Genomic DNA, 21,099 nt, shown 5'->3' with positions numbered 1-21,099 from the left:
CTTGTTCAGAAAAAGAAAAGATTTTTCTCATCATTGCCTCAATATGACAAAGTAAACTCTTGATTTCAGGCAGTGCTAATTTTTTAATATTTCTAAACAGGTATACAAAAGACAGGATGGGGAAAAGCACTGTCATCTAAACATTTAGTAATACAGGATCAGCACTTTACGAAAACCAGCTTTTATTTTTTACATATGAAAACTTAATAAATGGAAAATTTACATGTCTCAGATCCCTTTTCCTGCTTTGATATCAACTTTATTTCCAATCTGACCGCGTTCCAGTGAAATACAGTGGGGGCTTCATACAATTGCAGTGACAAGTGTTGGGTAACAAAAACCCATGAGCAGGATTGAAGACAGCCTTCTTAACCTCAAACAGAGATATCCAAAACCATTCTTATTGTGTGATTGCTTTCAGTATTCCTCGGAGAACTTTGTAGCTCATTAACTGTTGGCTTTCTTTGGGAGGGAAGCAGGGCCCCCGTTCTGTCACGTAGGCGTAGGGAAACCTCAGCACCCAGAGTCCATCAGAGGGAAGGGTGATTTCCTGCTTCTCGGGGTAAAATATAGGGCAGGGTGGTGGTCCTGGCTGAACCTAAAGGCAAAAGAAAACATCAGTAGGTAATCAAACAGCATTACTACCTTAAAAAGTACTAAAATGCAAATGGAGTTTTTTCAAATATGTATTGAAATAAAAATGGAAGAAACAGTGAAGAATTCTCCAGCTAGGAATACCAACATTTTTTCACCTCTTAAATTCAGATTGTAACTAATAATAATTGAGCAATGAGTCACCGCTTTTCTTCATGACATTTAAAATGACAAAGTCATTCTTAAAGAATCATTGTAATCTTTTTTTTTTTTTTTAATAAAAGCCATTATTACAACAGGGAATGCCAATAACTCATCCTTGGTAAAATATTTTTGTAAACTCACTTTATACAAAGTATAAATTTGAAGTTTGAGAAATCACAAGTGCTTATGTAACAGATACTTTTGGAAACAACTGTGTTGGCTGAAGCTGGTTTGAGTCGGAGTTTCTTGACGCCCTTTTGCTGTCACCCTTGTCAATTAATGTCTCCCCAACCAGCCGTGCCTCTGCTGTTCCCAGATTCCCTGCTGCACTCCCTACCTGAGGCATTAAGGTGATCTGCAGAGGAGCATCAGGAACCACCACGAAGAGCCTCATGAACTGGGCGTAGTGGGGCTTGAGGCCCCGTCCCTGCGTCGAGGACAGGATGTACAGGGGCATGTCGGAGTTGAGGGCTTTCAGGGCAGATTCCTTCGGCCCCCCTCCCATCACCTTCATCACCTTGTCAGGCCCCGAGCACATGAACCTCCTCCCACGTGCATCTTCATACTCAAAGCCCACAAAAGCCCGAGCGATGTCGTCCCTGCGCCGGCCTCTTCCCATCACCACGGCGCTCCTTTTCCCAGGAACAGCCTTGTTGGGAGCAGGCCAGGAATTGGTGTCTAAATCTCCTTCATCTTCAGTTCTCGTCCTGATGACAATGTCCCAAGGCATTAAATAGTTTGTTCCAGGGATAAAACCCTGTTGATCTAAGCCCGTGTGGAAGTTGTAAGCCTTAGCAGGCCCCAGCTTGACCAGTGACCAGCTGGAGAATTTGGGCAGAAGGCCTTTGGGGCAGTTGGAATGGAGCATCCCGGGGAGGTACTCGACAGTGGACGCCTGGCGATCCACCAGGCTTGGCCTCTTCTCGCCCTTGGAGTCCCCGCTCTGCCCGTGGCTCTCTGCATTGTCCCCTGCACCCTGGGCATCGGGTGGGTAAGTGCCCAGGCTGCCCGTGGACTGGCCCAGGCTCAGGGCTAAGCTCAGGCCTGTGCTCTCTCCCTGAGTCTGAGGCTCTTTCTCTTTGAGTTTCTCCATCTCGCCTTCCGGAGGGGCGGGCGATGCCTCGTCCCGGGCAGGTGCTGGGTCAGGTGTGCTTGGCTGAAATATGGGGAAGTTGATGTGCTCCAGTTTCCCACAGCACTTCTCTTCCAGCAGCTGCAAAAAAGAAAAGGTGGTTTAGTATCCACCCCGAGATGAGGGAGCTCAGAGCCACAACATTCAGCAGCTATAATTAAGATTTAAGACATTTGCACCACATGAGAACTAAAGCAGCGATGGGAACATGGCCCACAGACCTGATTATTTGGAATTCACATGGACTGACACATTCTAAGTGTAAGCAGGTGCATTAACTGGTGCTCCTGTGTGTGTGGTAAAGACTGGAACTGCCCATCCTGGTCAGCCCATTTCTGCTCCCAGAAACGTCTCCCCCAAGCAAAATGTTGGTAAGGTTAAGAGGAAACTTGTGGTCACTTCAGAATACAGGCTCTGCAGATGGAACAAAAGCACTGCTTGAAGCACCAACAGACCTAAGAGTTACCTGGTAAAAGTCATAATTAGCTGCTTTGATATCAAAGGGGTCCTCCCGAGGAGCTTGTTTCCTTCCACAGTTACAGGCACCCGTGGAACGAGCCCGGCTGTTGTGGTACAGAATCGGAGGATTTCTGTCTGCTTCTGGCTTTTCCCCTAAAAACAAAATCAATCAAACCTTGGGCAAATTGCTCACCATTCAAAACTTTCTTTATTCCCTTCATCCATTGCTCCCTCCCTGCTGTACACAAATACAAAATGTTTGTCAAGCAACTCCTCCATTTCCCACTTTTGATAATACAAAGTTCCAGTGGAGGTTATACCACTAAACCGAATCTTATTTGTTTTTACAACCTCTTCCTGAAAGCTCAAAGTTCTTCTGCCTGCAATAACCCTGCAGAAGTCAGTTTTGACTCCCTGATCAATCAGGTTATTTCAAAAAAAGGGGGATGCTTATGCTTTTTAGAGAATTTTGTTCTTAGGCTCCTCTCATTAGAAGGACTCCAATGTAATTGTTTTTAGCTAGTAAGACAGAATCAGAGTTACTGCTAAAATCAGAATATAAGAGTAAGAGTTACTACTAACAGTGGACTGGCTCCTAAACTCAACATAAAGGAAACCTGTACATCAGCTCTGCTATGATCCCACTGTAGAGATGATCACAGAATCATTTGGGGTGGAAAAGACCTCTGAGACCATCGTGTCCAACCTTTGCCTGGTCACCACCTTGTGAGCTGGAGCACAGCACCGAGTGCCACACCCAGTCCTTGAACATCTGGCTTTAAAGCTGCAAACTTTCACCTCCCACAACATTTCAGAGCCGGTGCTTTCAGCCTAAGGCATTTTTAACACAGATACAAAACTAAACCATGAAACCAAAGCACAAGCGAGCACCTTTACCTGCTTTGGGGAGCAGATGGAACTTGTGCACGCAGTGCTGGTCCGTCAAGCTCCGCTCCTCGCAGAGCTGGTGCCCGTTGCTCCAGAACTTGTAGCAGTCCTCGTTGAGCTGCATGGCGTATTTGTGGAAGGCCGGGCCCCGGGCGTGCTGGCTGTACACACGCAGGGCCTGGGCCAGCTGGTTCTTGTGCACTGTCATGGTGTAATTGTGGGGCAGGTTGGACTGGTAGGCGCTGTGGGCCATGGGCAGAGCCTTCTGGCAACGGTTTTCGGAGAACTTGGTGTCTATGTCTAAGTAGCCCTCCAAAACTTTGATGCTGCTCATGATTTTTGAGCTCAGCTCGCCACAGGTCGGGTCATCGTCTTTGCCTTCGATGGTCACTTCATAGAGTCTTAGAGCAGCTGCCACCCACTTCTGGTAGGTCGGGAGCTCAAAGTGAGAGGGCTGTGGATTCCTCCCCACGCTGTCTTCAAAGCCCTTCTTGCTGAGCACCAGCTCCACGTGCTGCCACAAGAACTCCTTGAGGGTGCAGTCCACGAGCTGCCCAGAGGAGCTGGAGCTGGAGCTGCTACTCTCTGCATGGAAGGAGAGCTGCTGCCGGCCGTGCCTCATCATCTGATACCTCCTGGGTCCCGACAGGGTGGGAGCCAGCAGCGAGTCAGTCTCTCTCATGGTGCAGTTGCTCCTGAGTTGGTCGAGAAGCATGGCCACGGGATCATCTCCATCCTGGGGCCCACCAGCCACGATGTACACGAAAGCCTGGTTGGCAGGCACGGTGAACAGGCAGTTGATGCTCTGGTTGGTCAGCACCCGGCTCTTGCGGAAGATGCGGTAGATCTGATCCTCCAGAGCGTGCTGCAGCCTCCTCTTGGGGGAATGCTTCTTGGGAGGAGGCTTTTCCAGGTGACCACAGGGGTCCTGACCCCTGTTGGGCAGCGGATCCACCTTCAGAGCCCCGTTGAGCTGGAAGAGGAAGAGGAGGCGTGGAGGGCATGGCCTGCAGTTGAGCTTCCACTCCTTGCCGACAGGACAGTCCTTGATGGCAGCCTTCAGGGAGGGCAGCACCTTCTGCCGCAGCCCGTCCAGCGCCCTGAACACGCGGTCGTAGGTGATGTCGAAGGAGCAGGTGGGATGCACCAGCAGCAGGATGTGGCACACGGAGAAGAGGTAGAGGAGGCTCAGGCAGTGCAGCTTCTCCTGGTGCTTCCAGAACTCGTGTGCCTCGGCGTGGGGCAGCGGGGCAGGGCCTCCGGAGGGGTGGCCGGGCCCGGCCTCTCTGTTCTCGGCCGCCGCCAGGTCCCCGCAGGCGCGCAGCAGCTGCGGCGTGTCGCAGATGGAGGTGAGCACCAGGTACAGCACGCGGCTCTCCTGGCTGTAGTACGCCTGCAGCTGGTTGTAGTCCTTGGTGGCCGGGTCCCCCTCCTGCCCCGCGGCGCCGTCCGCCAGCTCGGGATCCTCCTCGGGGAAGAGCGGGAACACCTGCCGGTCGCACACGGTGCTCACCAGGGCCTCCTTCTCGGAGCAGAGCTGCAGCGCGGTTTTGCCGAAGATGCCCACCACGCACACCTCGTCCTCGCCGCCCGCCGCGCCGCCCGCCTCGGCCGCCAGCAGCAGCTCCCGCAGGCTCATGGGCCCCACGGCCGTGCCCATGGCCCCGGGCGGCCCGGCCCCGGGCAGCGGCATCGCCCGGCCCCGCTCCCGGCCCCCGCTCCCGGCCGGAAGCGGCGGAGCCCGGGCCCCGGCCCCGCGCATGAGCGGCTCCGCCCCGGAGGGCGCGGACACGGGCACGGGGGGCGGGCGCTGCGGGGCGGCACCGCCCGGGGGTGACAGCACGGTGGGCACCGCACGGCCGGGACTGACAGCACAGCGGCACCGCCCGGGGGTGACAGCACGGTGGGCACCGCGGGTCCCCATCGCCCTCGAGGGTCGGCTCCGCACTGCCGGGGGTGACAGCACAGCGGGCACCGCGGGTCCCCATCGCGCCCGAGGGTCGGCTCCGCACTGCCGGGGGTGACAGCACGGTGGGCACCGCGGGTCCCCATCGCCCCCGAGGGTCGGCTCCGCACGGCCGGGAGCGCCGGGGGTGACAGCACAGCGGGCACCGCGGGTCCCCATCGCCCCCGAGGGTCGGCTCCGCACTGCCGGGGGTGACAGCACGGTGGGCACCGCGGGTCCCCATCGCCCCCGAGGGTCGGCTCCGCACGGCCGGGAGCGCCGGGGGTGACAGCACAGCGGGCACCGCGGGTCCCCATCGCGCCCGAGGGGCTCCCACGGACCGTGCCCGGTACGGGCACAAGCTCTGCCCACCCCGTGACATGGACGAAGTTTTGAGTTCATCGCCTTTAAGCATTGCTTGCAGCCGTTTAATCGCGATCAGCCAGCAGTGATACACAGTGCCAGGGCCTCTTACGTTTGTAGGCACAGACTCAAAGTGTTCGTTGAAGCTTGCAGCTTTCCACTTTAATAACGTTAGTGCATTAAAGTGTTGTTTTTCTTTGAAACTGTACAAATACCGTCAAGATATTTTTTGTTAAAAAAAGATATGGAAATACTGAATTTCAGCAAATACATATTTGTATGACAAGCAGCACCAGTGCTAGGAATATAATAGTCCCTGCTTCAGCAGCACCCAGGTGTCAAAAGACTTGGGCAACTTCTTTTTTTTTTTTTTCCATTATGAATAAAGATGCAACCAAATTGACAGACATTAGAGAGAGATAAAAAAACACAATCTGCTTTACAGGGTTTCATAATGCCCTGTTTTCCTGTGCATTACATTTACTTACAAATACACGTGCCTGAGTGTAATAAAAATGGGATTCAAGTGTCTTCCTGACCACAAATGGAAAATTGCTCCATAAATCTACTTTCCTTTTTACTTTTCATCAAAGCTGTTTGCAGCACTCAGCCGTGCAGGAGAGGGACTCTTAGGGTGAGCCATCTGTCAAAAGAAGGGAAGGGTCAGAACTTGGATATCTGAGCTCATTATCACTGAGATAAAACAGTGCAATTCTTAGCTGGCACCTTAAAACAGGCACAACAAATCAGTAAAATGAAAGATGCTATTCACCCTCACGTTTTGTTCTTCTGCAAAGTGGAACTAGGGCTTTGAAAGTTGCATTGAGGCACCCCATTGGCCACCAAAAAAGCAATTCTTCCTCTTTGTATCGTCAAATAACCTGCCCTGGGATGTCCATTCTGCAGAGCCCTTAAACCAGTAGGGAATTCTGTGTCTGTAAAGGCACTTTATGATTCCAAGAAGAGGGACAGAGGGACTTGCCTGAAACTTGCGCCGTAGTGCCCGTGTCATGATTGGGGTCAGCCCAGAGCCACATTCCGTGTTTTCTTTGCTGTTTAGAGGAGTGCCACCAGGACTTCTGCAAGGGCAATTATGACTGGTTTGACTGGTTTTCTAGTTTTTCTAGATCAAAAACAACAATTAAAGAGAACAGAAAGGAACAGACCTTTGTATATCGACTTTCTTCAGATGCTTCCGAAGATCAATCTGATTTTTAGGGGAGGTACTAAGAGAAAAAAAGAAATTGGTACAATGAAATGTTTCCCACTCAGTAAAAAAACACGAATCACTGTTTAAAACAGAAGAATCTAATATCTAATCAAGGAAGAAAGTATCTTACATTAAAGATTTTGTAGCATGAGGTGATGGCTTGGATTTAGGTCTCAGACTAACACTCTGTAGATCTGTGACTGTAATTAATGCCCTGCGTGGCTTCACTGGTGATTGTTCCTACAGCAAGGAAAGAAATGTTACCTCAAATAAAACTTCAGAAGGTCTCACTACCCTGAAATCCATTTAATGTTTAATAAGTCTGAAAGATTTTTGTGGTTTATGGCTTTTATACTTTTTTTGAATTATTAAGATTCGAATGTGCCTTGGATAAAAATGGATTTAGGAAAAACCAACAAAAAAAACCTAAACAAGGGTTTTTTTTCCTGCAAAAAGGTTCCAGCTGGGCAAAAGGAGTCCAAAAATCTACTGATAACACACAAAGCTGCATGAAAGTTCCATGACCTTAATGTAAAATTAGAGCTGTCCTGAGTGCCAGGTGAGATTGGAGTTTGTCACTTTATTCCTTCCCTTCCAAAGCCCAGGTGCAGAATCAGAATGGTCACTAGAAACTCATCACTGGGTATTTGGATGAGAATCAATTCATTTAAGAATAAAGCAGGAAATACAGCACTTCCAGGGTGGGTTTTCCCTTGATTCACCTCCCAGTTTACCTTGTCCATTCTCAGGTTGCTGTTTGTCTTCTTCAGTTTAACATTCAGGAGGTCTTTGAGGGTGATGTGCATGGGCCCATCCTTTTTCACTGGTGCTGCCTGGAAGCAAAGGGGGAAATCAGGAAGGGGAAGTGACTGAGCACTCACAGAGTGATGTGCTGATGAATCCAGGTCCAAAAGGAACCCAGGCATGAAATAAAAAACACAGGAACCTTCTGATTCCCTACCAGTTTAGAGGCTGTGCCCCGTTGGAGGAGGAGAGGAGCTGCAGGCAGTTTTGGTGGAGGCAGCGGCGGTGGAGGAGGAGGAGGAGGAGGAGGAAGAGGAGGAGGAGGGGGGGGGATGGACACAGGCACGGATGCTGAGGGTGGAGGATCCCTCTGTGTCCCCACAGGAGCACCCAGGACTGGCTTGTGACACCTCTGGCAAAGGGAACTTTCTGAGGACAGAGCTGCCACGTTGTTCATCTGAAAGCGACAGAAATAAATAAAGAGAACATTAAATCCACCAGAAAAAGGTGGGATTTTAAAGAACCAAGGTGCTGGCTAAGGCTGAGCTGTAAAGATACAAACAGGTCCCTCCTGCTGTGAGGCAGCAGAAGTTCTGCAGCTCTGAGTGAACAGAATGCCCCTGAGGGGCTGCTCAGACCTCAGAGCATCTGCACTGAGCACAATTCCTCATCCTCACACAAACAAATGTTACCCTGCCCCAGCTGGACTGAGACTGACCTGGAGGGCTCCTTGTAGCTTGGAAAATTCACTTTCCAACTTCTCCAGTTTCTCCCTGAATGTATTTAGTTCCCTTAAGTAGACTTGTGATGGAAATATGGTGTCTTTAAGCACCTGGAAGCTCTAAGCATAAAAAGAAACAGATTATGTGTATTTGTGTGTTGATTTTCTTCAGATGTTTCTGAAGATCAATCTGATTTTTAGGAGGGGTAGGAACAGAACAGAAAAAATTGGTACTTTTTTTTTTATACCAATATTTCATTGGTACAATGAAATATTTCCCACATAGTAAACAGCATTAATCCCTGCTTAAAACAGAAAAATCCAATATCAAAGAAAGGATGTACCTGTGCAACCCTGCTCTGGCACCACCAATACAGAAATGATGCTGCTGTTGTCAAGGGTCTGACCACACTTTTTACACTGGGCAAGGCTAAAGGCCAGTGGGAGCACTTTGGGATTGGTGATGAGTTCAGAGGGACATGAGCTGGTGACCTGCAACAGAACAAGGCCAGAATTCTATTTATCAACTCAGCTTTTAATAAAGTAACTGTGACCAATCATGTGGGAATTATAAGCAGGTAACAACAGAGCAAACGTGATCACAGAAAGGCCAAGATACATTTCAATAAAGGGTGGGGAAAAATTCTATTGAAAATACTTTTTTTATTCAAATTGCTTTTCCTGGTTATTAATCATAGAAACATTAAGGTTGGAAAATATCTCCAAGGTCACACCAAAGGATACCATGGAGTGCCATGTACTTGGCACAAATCTTTGCCTCTTTTCCACGAGCCATTGGGAGCAAACAGCAAACCCAGGGATGGGGTGAGAAGGCAAAATTCAAGCAGAGCCTCTTACTGTGGAGAGGGACAAACTGAGCCCTGGGGAGTTGCAGCATTTCTCTTCTTTTCCACTCGAAATTTCGCTCGGGCTCTTCGTTTTCGTTTGCATTTCTTATACCTTGCCATTACTGGAGAAAAAGACACATTGCAAACGGATGGAGAGAGAGAAATCAAATGATACATTGGGACAGAGCTGCCACCAAAGAGAATAGCACAGGCAGCACCTCAGAAATACAGACAGAGATTACTCACAGCTGCCTTGGTGGAATGATCACAGACCAGTGATAGAAAATACCCCCTTAATTTCATATGATCCATGGGGATGTGTTTGCACACAGAAAACACCGTTTTATATGGGCTTATTCCTCCCCTATTCTATTTGTATCATAGCATTAATAAATAGCTATTATAAATACAATAAAATATGAATTAGTTAAATAAGTACACGTGAAAAACACTATAAATAATACTATAAATAAGCGTAAATAAACAAGAAAGTAATTAGAAATACTATCAACTAAATAAAAACGTTGCAACTATTAATATGTAAGCACAATAAAAATAAACGGATGTTCAATTTTTCGTTATGCTGGCGTGCCAAGCACTGAATTTGGGGAAAACGACGCTTGGGGAGAACGGTGACAAAAGACACGGAGAAGCCACGGAAGGATGCTGGGGGCGGCCCGGGCCGGTCTCTGACCGGCGATCGGTGACACCCCAGCCCCGCCCACCCGGGACCCCGCACGGAGAACGGGGATTTCTCTCTCTCTCTCTCTCTCACTCACACATACATCGGCACACACCTGTGGGGGTGTCCCGGGGCCGCCCCGTCCCCCGGGCCGCGCTCCACGCCCGCCGCCGCCGCCGCCGATTCAAACCGCTCCCCGCGCCGCGCCAGCCAATGGCAGCGCCGCTCTCTGCAGGCCCCCCCACGCGCCGCATGTAAGCCGCGCGCTGATTGGCCGCCGCGCCGAGGCGCGCCCGCGCTCCACGGGAGAGGGGCCGGCGCTGCCCCGCCCCGGCCCGGCCGCGCCGAGGCGAGCGGCGCCGCCATTGGACGAGCGGGCTCGGTGCCGCCAATCGGCTGCGGGCAGCGCTCGGCTGGGGAAGGCCGGCGGGGTGAACCGAGCGAGCAGCGGCCCCGCCGGCGCTACCGGCGCGACCGGGAGAGAACCGGGGAGGAGGAGCGGCGGCACCGCCCCCTCAGGGCCGCAGCGGACCGGCCAGCGCCGCTTCCCGCCAGCGCCGCGCGCCCCGCCCCGGCCAATCACGGCCGGAGCCCACTCCGGGCCAATGGGCTCGGCCGTACCTCGGAGCGGGTTTACATTCTCCGCGGGCCAATGGCGAGCGCGCCCCGCGAGCCGCCAGCCAATGGGAGGCGCGCGGCGAGTGACAGCTGGCCAATGGGCGCCGCCGACTCTCCCGTGCCGCGGCGCGGGGGGTGGGGATCTCCCCGCCGCCGCCTGAGGAATGTCAACTATTCAACATGGAGACGGCGGTTACCAGGCTCGAGACCCTGGTGAGGGCGGGCGGCGGCCGCGCTGAGGGGCGGCCGCGCCGCGGGCCGGCGGCGGCGACGCCTCGGAGGGCGCGGGGCCGCCGCGGAAGGGAGGGAGAAAGGGAGGGAGAAGCGGGCGCGCGGGCGCGGCGCGACGGAAGAGCGGCCCCTCAGCCGCGCCCGCGTTCCCCATCCGGGCCCTGAGAGCGGCCCGCGCCGCCCTCGACGGGGCGCCCGCCGGCCGCGTCCGGGTCAGGCGGGTTCGGCCGGGCCGGTCCATTCCGCTCCCCCCCACACCCCCCTCGAGGGGCGGGGCTTGCGCCGCTCCATTCACCCCTCAGCGCGGGGCAGGGCGCGGCCATTTCCCGCGCACCTGGGGGGGGGCGGGGGGTGGGCGCGCTCATTGCCCGCCTCGCGGGGGGACGCGGCCGGGCCGGGCCGCTCCATGTGCCCGCGGCGGAAGGGGGGGCAGAGCGGAGATCCCGGACTAGTCCATTTTTTCTCAGAGGGGGGTGAGGGTGGAGCGCTCACCTGGGCTGGACCATTGTGGCTACGGAGGGGGGGAGAGGCGGGCTGGGCTGGTCCATTGGCGCGGGCGCGCGGGGGGAGCGGGGCGATGGCCCCTCCGCCCTTAGGGGCTGAGCCCCAAAATCGCGGAGTTTTCCCCGCTTTTCTCTCCGTTCCACGGGGCTGCCCCTCAGGGAATGATGCCCTCTCTCCCAGCCCCACTCTTGGAAAAGTGGAAAAAAGGAGGTTTTTTCCTCCTTTTTCTCCTTTTCCAACAGAGAGCTTCATTTTTTACCTCACACGGGAGGGCTCTGGGAAGCGGTGTCCAACCAGCCGAGTTCCTCGTGCCGTCCCTCAAACCTTCATCTTCCTGCTACAAAGTATTTTTTCCATTTTTGCCCACAGTGTAAGCTTGATCTTCCCATATCTAGCATTCTGTATTTTTTCTGAAGCCTGGTTTAATTTAGAAATATGATTAAAGATACTTGGGTTAGATGTTTAATTATTGAATTTATTTATTGTCATGGTTCATTGAAAGTCATGCTTTCAACTGATTCTCATTTTAGGACGTGTGAACAGAGAGGTGTTTTTGCCCCCTTCAAGCTAACAGGGGCTTTTATTCTGGAATTTAGAATAATCTCACATCTCACAGCTTTGCGTCTCCTCCTTTCCCTTCTGCTTTGTTGTTTCCCGTCCTGGATTTCCTGTGAAGTCAGCTCTCTCCACAGAAGTGTGATAAAATAACACTTCTTATTTCCCTGGAGCTTTTGACATGAATTTCATGGAAAGCTCCCTTTTGGAAGCAGGGATAAAGTAATTACTGGGAGCTTGAAGAGAAAAATAGGTATGAGAATAATAAAATCAACCAGGTAATCAATGGTTATTTGTGACAGGAGCACCATAAGAGTGTTAGATTAATTATGGAAAAGATCACAGAGCTGGCAGTGCTTCATTCAGAGCAGTTCAGTTCATTTTTGGCACTGCTTTTTTGGGATCCTGCACCTCCTTTGGCCCTGAGTCGTGTCTGTCCAGTGCCCTTTTTATGTTGTACTACTGGTGATGATGCACAAAAAGCAGTGCAATGTTAAAAGGGCATTGGCCAGCAATACAATCTGCATTATTCTCTATTCTTTTTAATCATATACAGGCCCAAAATCTGTCTGAGACAACAAAACAGCTGTAAAATGAGATTGCCACTGGTTTTTTGGTTTTGTTTTTTTCTTTTTTTAAGGAGAAACATTGGCCATTTATAATGACAAATGCCATCATCTCTGTCTTTGAAATGGCCTAGGTCACTCAGCTCTGTGTACATCCCCAAAAATCCCCTTTCTCCACTCCATTCCCAGCTTTCTTGGTGTTTTGTAAAATATCTCAGCAGCTCCCAAAGCTGAGAGCTCTCCAGCTCTCAATAAGTGTTAAAAATGCCAATAATCACTGACATTTCTGGCTCACACCCTCCCCGTGGTGGTGTTCTCACTCCCCACTGGTAAAGGCCATCCCCAGAGCTGGGCAAGGGGTGTTTAAGTGCATTTATTGGAGTTTTAAAGTGCATTTTCCTGTGATTCAGCACTGGAAATGATAAAGAATAAACTCTGCTGTCTAGAAGGTGTTCCCTGTAATGCAGTTTAGCAACATCTATCTGATGGCAGTTTGGAACCTTAGCTTGCTGTGAGGCAAGTCCAAGCAATAAATACACTTGGAAATGGAATTTCCAGTTTAGAAGGCACCAAATAGTTGGAAATTGAATTTCTGGCAGATCTCTTGAGACTTTTGTTGCGTGGTTGGGTTTTTTCCCCCTCTCATGATCAGTGGAATGGCAGATTCTGAATAATAAAAATAATAATAATAATAATAATAATAATGATGGTTTTTGTGTGTGTGTGCCTGTTAGGATTTGATGAGCTTTAACCTTATCCAGCTCTTCCCCATCCACAGAAACCTCTGGCTGAGCTGATGTGGGTTTTTTGCCCTTTTTTTGGTGAGTGTGTGATTGATTGTTGCCCAGAATTGTTGCTGCTAACGAGTGCTCTGACTTTATTGCACTACTGTGCTATACAGAGAGCAGTGCAATAGTATTGTCAAAGCATCTGAGAGCAGAGCCCTCTGCACTGGCCTCACTCCCTTTTCACATTTCCTTCCAAACCTGTGAGTAAATTACAAATTTACACTTCAAACCCTGCATTTTCTGAGTGGTTTATTGGAAAATAATCGTCCTACAAATGCTTCTGAGCTAGAATATTAAGGCAGGTGAAATGCAGCAAGAAATAATTTACAAAACTAAAAGCAGTCCTAATGAACTGTGGTAATGTCTTCTTAAAATTCTGGCCACATTTAGCTTCACATCCAGTTTTTAATGTCCTGAATCACAGTGTGTTAGTTAGCTCCTTATGGAAATGTCAAATTATCAGTATTGAACATTTAATGGGTCAAATTACAAATTTACACATCAAACCCTGCATTTCTGGGTGGTTTATTGTAAAATAATCGTACTACAAATGCTTCTGAGCTAGAATTATTAAGGGGGGATTTTTGCAGGTGAAATGCAGCAAGAAATAAATATTTACAAAACTAAAAGCAGTCCTAATGAACTGTGGTAATGTCTTCACAAAGCTTAAAATTCTGGACACATTTAGCTTCACATCCAGTTTTTAATGTAAGTTAGCTCCTTATGGAAATGTCAAATTATCAGTATTAAACATTTAATGGGTCAAGTTACAAATTTACACTTCAAACCCTGCATTTTCTGGGTGGTTTATTGTAAAATAATCATCCTACAAATGCTTCTGAGCTAGAATATTTTAGGGGGGTTTTTTGCAGGTGGATGTTTCCTGAAATGCAGCAAGAAATAACTATTTACAAAAATAAAAACCAGTCCTAATGAATTGTGTTAATGTTTTCACAAAGCTTAAAATTCTGGCCACATTTAGCTTCACATCCAGTTTTTAATGTCCTGAATCACAGTGTGTAAGTTAGCTCCTTATGGAAATGTCAAATTATCAGTATTGAACATTTAATGGGTCATTTTGAAAGCATCTTCTTGTCTGCTTTTCCAAAAACTCATCAAATGGATTTATTTTTTGCTTTTCTCCAGAAAAGCAAATAATGAAAAAAGAAGGCAAAAGAGAAAAAGCAAAAAATGAAAATGTTCTTTTTGAGGTGCCTGCTGTGGAAAGGAAAACTTGCAAACATTTCTTAGTGGAGGAGAACAGAAAGCATTGAGCAGTCAGGGAAGAAATCCCTTGTGAGCTCTTTAAGAATGTACAGTGTGCTGAAAAAGTATTTTATTCTTGGATTTGGTCCTGGCTGCTTTCTGGGGCAGGTGTGGGAAGGAGCTTTGCTGGGCAGATGGTGAATTATGGCAGCACTGGGGGAAAGCTTTGCCCTTGATTTATAGATGCTCCTGCTCTTCACTAGATTTATTTTCCTTTTCACAAGCTATTATTTGAAAATGTGCTGGAGGTGTGTGAAACATCATCCATCACCCCCTCAGAAAGAGGCTCTTATTGGAGATCAAATCCTGCTCCTTCAGGCTGAATCTCCAGCCTCCCAAGGGCATTAATGGCCATTCCTTAAGGCTGATGTTCAAAACATAAATATAGAAATCCACAGACTGTGGGTATTTATTCCTGTATAACAAATATAGAAATATAACCTTGCATTGATCCTTAAAAAAAAACCTAAAATCGGAGTGGCCACTTTGGGGTTAATCTCAGAATAAACAGTGAAAAGCAAGTTAAGGAAGTCACAACCATTTTGAACTTGCTTTCATCATTGTCTCTTGTGTGACTGTAAAATCACTGAATTCTCGTGTCAGAGTTAATGGGTTGCTGGGGAGCTGGGGAAAGTGCCTTTCTGGAAAGGGGAAGTCTTTAACAGATATTAAAATTGCAGACTGAAATGAATGAAGTAGTAATGCTAGCAGCAGACTGTTTTACAAGGCAATCAGACAATTCTCTGGTGGCTTCTTTATCCCAAGGAAAGAAAAGTGATGTCATCCATTTCATGAGCTCTTAGTCAGTCTGGATTATTAGGGAATAATCAAGTGTACTGTGGACATTAAAACCACCTGAAAGAACACATCCCTAATGTGATTATTAATAAAAGCTCTGATTATTCTCTTGGATCCTGAATTTACTCATAATCTCCTCTGTGTAAATAACTCGAGTGTTGTAGTTTTGCTAACAGAACCTTTTATGTTTGAAAAAAATTAAATTTGAAAACTTTTATGGTCTCTGAGCTTTTCAGAGTGAGGCAGCTGCCTCTTACTTTCCTGAAACACAGCTTGGGGTTTGTCTGCAGTTTTTGGGTTTTAATAGGCTGTGCCTGACCTTAAATATTTTAGTTCCAGAAAGCAGAATCTGATCTGGATTATATTCAGCGCAGAGTGGAGTTTGAAATAATGAAAAATCTTCCTGATGATACAGCAGCAGAGGTAGTATTTTCAGATGAAATTCAATTTTATTGCATGAACTTGGTCATAAATGGGTATTTTTATCTTTAAACCTGAAATATATGTGGCTGTTCTTTCATCTACTTGTCAGGTGGTGGATATTATTATTATTATTATTATTATTATTATTATTATTATTATTATTATTAATAATAATAATAATAATAATAATAATAATAATAATAATGGGATTATTATTAGTATAATTTCTATTTATTTATTTATTTACTTACTTACTTCCTGCATCACATATCAAGATAAGTGGCCTAATATGAATTCAAACCAAACTCCTTTGGTTTCTTGGGACAGTGACATTCTCCCATGTTCTGCTCTGAGAAATCAGTGGTGTTAGCACCTAAATCCAGGTTACAGATTCCAGTCTGAGCTAAAACTCAGCCTTGCTCTGAGAACCAAGATAAACTTGCCAACAAGCAGTGACTAAATTCAGATTTGGGGGAGAGATGAGAGGAAAGCAATGAATGACATCAAGGATTTTGTAGATAAACCCTTTTCTCCTGTACATTTTCACTGTCAAGGATTATTTCATGTTAAATGTCCAACACCTGCACTTTTAAATGAAGTGTGGCCACGTGAATTTTATCATTTCATGTAATTGAAATGTTCTGCTCACCCAGGAGGATCCAGCTGCTCTCCTGAAGGAGCTCCCAGTGCTGAAATCCAGGTACAAATCCCTGTGTGCCCAGATGCAAGAGATTTCCCTGGAGCAGAAGGAATCCATGGAGAGCATCCGTGCTGCCCTGCAGAAAACAATGGAGATCGTTCAGGCCCTGCAGCAGCAAACCCAGCTGGAGGTGACATTTTCATTTTCATCACTTTGTTCTCACTGCTGGCAGGGAGCACCAACTTTGTAACCTTTGTGTGCCACGCCTGCTTCCACTGGGAATTGTTTGTGCAGACCTGGAGAAGATCAGGAGACCCAGAAGGAATCCTGGCAGGATTGGAGCTCTGTTTGTGAATCCCAATCCCCAGCAGTTAAAAATCAGTAAAATCAGTGCTGTTCAGATTTGATTAAAATAAAATCTAAATCTAATCTTGCTTTAATCTAATTTGATTAAAGTAAAATCTGCTATTCAGATTTTTTACTGATTGAAATTTTTTACCAATTTAAACATTATCTATGAAATGACCCAGATTGTGTCACTCTATTGACACTGAGGAGTGTCAACAGAGTGACACAATCTGGGTCATTTCATAGCAATTGACACCTCAGGGCCACACTGACACCTTCAAGAAAATACAAAGTGAAACCACTTTTAAAAGGCTAAAAACTTTGAATTTATAAATGTGTTTTCAGTGTCTAAAGGGAGAAAGTTAAACCATTGTAACAAACCCCCTGGGACCACTGTTATTCCAAAGCTGGTTTTCCTAAGATAATGTTTAAATTGGTAAAAAACTCAGCAACAAACAACATTTTCTTAAGTGGTCTTCAGACACTGCTTCATTATTGAAGAGGTGAAAACATTAATTTTGACCCTTTACAAATGAGCTGATTTAGACCAATGTTCTAATGCCTGGAGATTTAGCCAGATTAATAAATCTGTCTAATAAATTTTGATAGACAAAATGGGCTGTGTCATGATTTAAAAGACAGTGGTTATATGTCACAGAAAGGAAAATAGATCATATCTTACTGTGTTTTGAGGATATTCTGCCCAGAATAATTTTACACTTTGATTTTCTCAAAGTGGAAAACCCTTCTCTTGAGTTTTATGTAGAGCATTAGGTAAAGATTTTCTTGCACTTTTTATATTTCCTAAACCAAAGATGGATCAAACTTCTGGAGAAATAAAAGTCTTTAAATTAAATACCTTTTTTTCTTTAATTGAAAAATTTCTCTTGCTTGACTAATGTATGGTATTGGTGCTAGAGGAAGATTTTGGTTGATTTTTCAGCACCACTTTGCTCTCAGTGGGAGGAAACCAGGAGCCCACTGTCAGTTTCTATGAGCAAAGGGCTGCACAAACATTGAGTCCCTCTGTAAATACCATCCCCTCAGGAGCTGAAGGCTCAGACTTCTCTGTGTTTGCTTTTCCTTATTTTCCCAGAACTTACCTCTGTCAGCAGAGGAACAGACTGCAGCCCAGCAGTTACACCTGAAAACTGGGAAAGAAATGGAATGTTCAGTGCAAGAGGTAACTGGGGCATGGAATGTCAGCATTCCAGAAACCTTCAATCCCAGCTGAGTGCAGGAGGGGCTGATTTTGTGATTTGATACCTCTCAAATGAATGGAATTTTTCAGAAATGGGATTAAGTTCCTCAACAAACCTTTTCATTTTTATTCTAGACAGATTAAGCTTTTTTAATTGCTCTGATTAGATGGTTCACAAAGGAGAAATTAGCTTTGATGGAAGACTTTGTTCCTGTTGTTTTTTAATGGGGATGTGTCTGTGTTTCTTGGGAATGCAGTTGGTTGCTCTTGTTGATCTTCTTGATAAAGAAACATTTGGGTGGGAGTGAGGGATGGCATTGATTCAAACCAATGCAGGGAGCAATTTAATTTCCTGTGAAATATTAAACAAATTTTGGGATATGAGTAACAATCTATCCTATCTGTAATGCAGTAGAACTTAGATCTAAATTAATATTTGTTAAAAAAGTCAGATATTCTCCCATAGCTCGATGTGTAATTATCCAATATAATTATCTGCAAATACCTGCTCTGGGTCTCATATTAAAAACACTAAAGAAGGTTAACAGGGGGTGTTTCTCTGCCTGACCTTTTTACTTCCCCTCAACTCCCACTGTCACAGGGACCTCACTTTGTGTCCCTTTATTGCCACAGAACCTGTCCAGCTCCTGCAGCCTCCCTCAGCCTTTGTTTGCAAATATCTGCTCCTCCCTTGAGAAATGCTCCCATTTATGTCCCTCACTAACTCTAAATCACGTGCAGGGCTTTCACATCTGTGCTGGAAAGCTGCAGAGGCTCATCTGGCTCGCACATTAACCTTTCTGGACCCATTTTAAACTTCATTTTTAAACTCTGCTTAATCCCTAAGATTTTGCTGTTGACCTCAGTGGCTGCAACATCCTTGGTTATCCAATGGTAAAATGTAATTAATGTAAATTTCATGCAGAAATGAAAGTGGAAAGAAAGATTTCTAGGCAAAACACTGACAAATACTGACATTGTTGTTTCTTTTTAGCCATCCTCCCCAGGATCTACAGCCCCTGGCTCAGCTGAAGGTAAGTGCTGAAAAATGAACTTCCCACTGATTTAATTTCACAGAGGCTGTGATAGGCAGGAACTTCAGTGTTTTCACTCAAGCACCAGGATCTGCTGCTTTTATGTGAAGAATTTAGGCTTTGCTAGAAGGACCTGACCCCTCAGTTACATTCCAGGAATAGTTGCCATGTTTCTGGGATGTTTTTCCTTGCTTTCAACGGGATTGAAGAGGAAAACTTGTTGTGTTTAAGCTTTGGAAGAAATGGTGCACTAATCTTACCATAGAAATTGCTCTTTTTAAATTCATTTATCCCTGCTTACAGGAAGGAATTTTCACAGTTGGTTTTGGTTTGTAAAAAAAACCAAAAAAAAAAAACAAACCCAAAAAACAAAGCCAGCTGGTCATGGACAGACCAAATCTGTCAGTCCTTATCAGATCTCAAATTAAATGATTTTTTACTGAGTCTCCAGATCCAGTGATTGTTTTTTCTCTCCTTTCTGTTGCTGGAAAATCTTTCTTTAGTCCCACCTAGGGGTATGATCAAACACTAATGAAGCACTTTCTATCTTTGATGCAGTTTCTGAAGAAACAAATATTTTCCATTTCTTTTTTATTTTTAACAAATATCTTCTGTTTCCAATTCTTTAGAAGCCCAGTTCACCCCACTGACTGAGGAAACATTTCTGAGTGTGCCCAGGAGCATCAGAAGCACTGTCAAGTTAGCAGACTTGAATTATTTCTACAAGGAGTTATTTAACCATTTCATTGTTCAGAACAACAGGTGAGGCTCAAAGCCATTCATGAGAAGATTTCAGCTTTTTTAAATTAAATAAAAGCAGCTAGTTAAGGATATTGTAACTTCAAAAAGCCCTGGGACCAAACCATGGCCCCCAAACCCTGCCCTCCCCTCACCATCCCCTTCTGACCCTTCTCAGTGCTGGGGGTTTCTTACAGGCTGATGTTATAGAAAAAGGAAGTTTTAAACTCAGCAATTCTGTCTTTTTAACCCTGAGATTTACAAATGACTGCTGGGGTTTGAAGTGGCCTAGAAAAGTTGATTTTAATCTGAATAAACTTGAGCATTCACAAAAATCATTGATTAACCAGCGTGTGCTTTTTAGCCTTTTTCTGCCAGGCCTGATGTTTGATCCCTGTTTTACCAAATTGTTTTTGTCTTACAGAGCAGCACTGAGTCTTTCACAGATGAAAAAGATGAATATGAAAGCCACTGACTCAAGAATTCAAATCCTGGAAGAACTGGGGATTGTAGAACTCGACAAACAAGGAAATGTTAAATTAGCTGTGTGAAAGAAAACTCATCTGCCACAGAAGCATCCTGGTGCAGCTCCTGGGTTATTGGGGAACAAGAATTTCTCTGGAAGAAGAGTTCCACTGTGGGGAAGTTGTTCGTGTTTCTGTAGAAATATTCTGTGGGTAACACTTGAAATTGGAGAGTTCAGGATCACTGAGGTTGGCACTTTACCTTGGCTGTTCAAAGGATTATGGTTGATGCATTTTTAAGGAATGTTGTGAGTCCTGTGGTGCTTCCACTTTCTTGCTGCGTTCCTGAGGGGGATTTAAAGGCAAATAATCCAAGCCTCTTAATTGTCCTTGCATTCCTGAATAAAGTTTTATTATACTTTTGTTTAAGTGACTCCTGACCGTGATCCCTGCCCTGATTTATTTCCCTTTGATGTGAATTCCCTTGGGTTTTTACAGTCCAGGCAGGGTCAGAAGGGATTTCTGGGCACTGCCCAATCCAAGCCCCTAAACTGCAGCTCAGGGCAGAATCCTCAAAATTCCCAAGGATGCAGAATTTGCAACCTCTGTTACACTGTTTGACCACTCTAACAGTGAGAAACGTAACATTTTTTTTCTTATTTGTAATATTTCTATATTCTATATATTATACATTTTATATATAATATGCTTTTTAATATTTATAATTATATTGTTATATTTCAGCATAATTTGAGAGGGTAAGATACATGAATTTTTATTAAGTTACTGTGGGGTTTTTTTGTGAAAAATCATGTCTGTCAAAGGAGAGAAATCTAAATTAGTGCTCTTAGGAAAGGCTGATTCCTGAACCCATCCATGAACTGGCTTTGATGGGAAGAGAAACAGGCTGGGTATTGAAGAGGAAAGAACAAGGATAAGTTGATTTTATGGTGTCTGCTGCCATGTGTTCCCTTTTAGGAGTAACTAATAAGTTTCAAGCACTTCTTCAGTTTCACAAACTGATTTAGTAGTTTTTAACCACATTGATCTTCTAATAGAAAATTCAATCCTTGCACTACCAATAGCAGCGTTAAATATTTCATTTCAAGCTGGCTATAGGAACTGAAGGCAGCTG

At 46.1% G+C, this 21,099-nt stretch overlaps 3 protein-coding genes across 4 annotated transcripts; 1 reads left to right on the top strand and 2 right to left on the bottom strand.

The window, feature by feature from the left end:
- Positions 1-63: 63 nt before the first annotated feature.
- Positions 64-4,970, bottom strand: SMG8 (SMG8 nonsense mediated mRNA decay factor). The gene is made up of 4 exons (XM_066563335.1): positions 3,287-4,970; positions 2,397-2,542; positions 1,136-2,011; positions 64-598 (listed from the first exon to the last, which is right to left on the bottom strand). Exons 1-4 carry the CDS (start codon positions 4,968-4,970, stop codon positions 401-403), a joined length of 2,904 nt encoding a protein of 967 aa, XP_066419432.1. The 3' UTR covers positions 64-400.
- Positions 4,971-5,769: 799 nt separating this feature from the next.
- On the bottom strand, positions 5,770-9,230 carry PRR11 (proline rich 11). The gene is made up of 9 exons (XM_066563595.1): positions 9,119-9,230; positions 8,605-8,752; positions 8,258-8,380; positions 7,757-7,996; positions 7,530-7,628; positions 6,926-7,035; positions 6,752-6,811; positions 6,568-6,664; positions 5,770-6,228 (listed from the first exon to the last, which is right to left on the bottom strand). The coding sequence occupies exons 1-9, from the start codon at positions 9,226-9,228 to the stop codon at positions 6,163-6,165; spliced, it is 1,053 nt and encodes a 350-aa protein (XP_066419692.1). The 5' UTR covers positions 9,229-9,230; the 3' UTR covers positions 5,770-6,162.
- Positions 9,231-10,520: 1,290 nt separating this feature from the next.
- On the top strand, positions 10,521-20,397 carry SKA2 (spindle and kinetochore associated complex subunit 2). Of its 2 annotated transcripts, XM_066563693.1 has the most exons (7): positions 10,521-10,621; positions 15,450-15,539; positions 16,193-16,369; positions 17,624-17,710; positions 18,723-18,762; positions 19,392-19,524; positions 19,925-20,397. In XM_066563693.1, the coding sequence occupies exons 1-7, from the start codon at positions 10,589-10,591 to the stop codon at positions 20,049-20,051; spliced, it is 687 nt and encodes a 228-aa protein (XP_066419790.1). In that variant the 5' UTR covers positions 10,521-10,588; the 3' UTR covers positions 20,052-20,397. The 2 variants fall into 2 exon arrangements, with proteins under 2 accessions (XP_066419790.1, XP_066419791.1); XM_066563694.1 differs by lacking the exon at positions 17,624-17,710.
- Positions 20,398-21,099: the final 702 nt, after the last annotated feature.

This window comes from Molothrus aeneus, chromosome 20 (genome assembly GCF_037042795.1).
Source record: "Molothrus aeneus isolate 106 chromosome 20, BPBGC_Maene_1.0, whole genome shotgun sequence".
In the NCBI taxonomy this organism is placed as follows: Eukaryota; Metazoa; Chordata; class Aves; order Passeriformes; family Icteridae; genus Molothrus; species Molothrus aeneus.
Note: the sequence above shows the minus strand (reverse complement) of the source record. Positions and strands in the feature narration are given on the sequence as shown.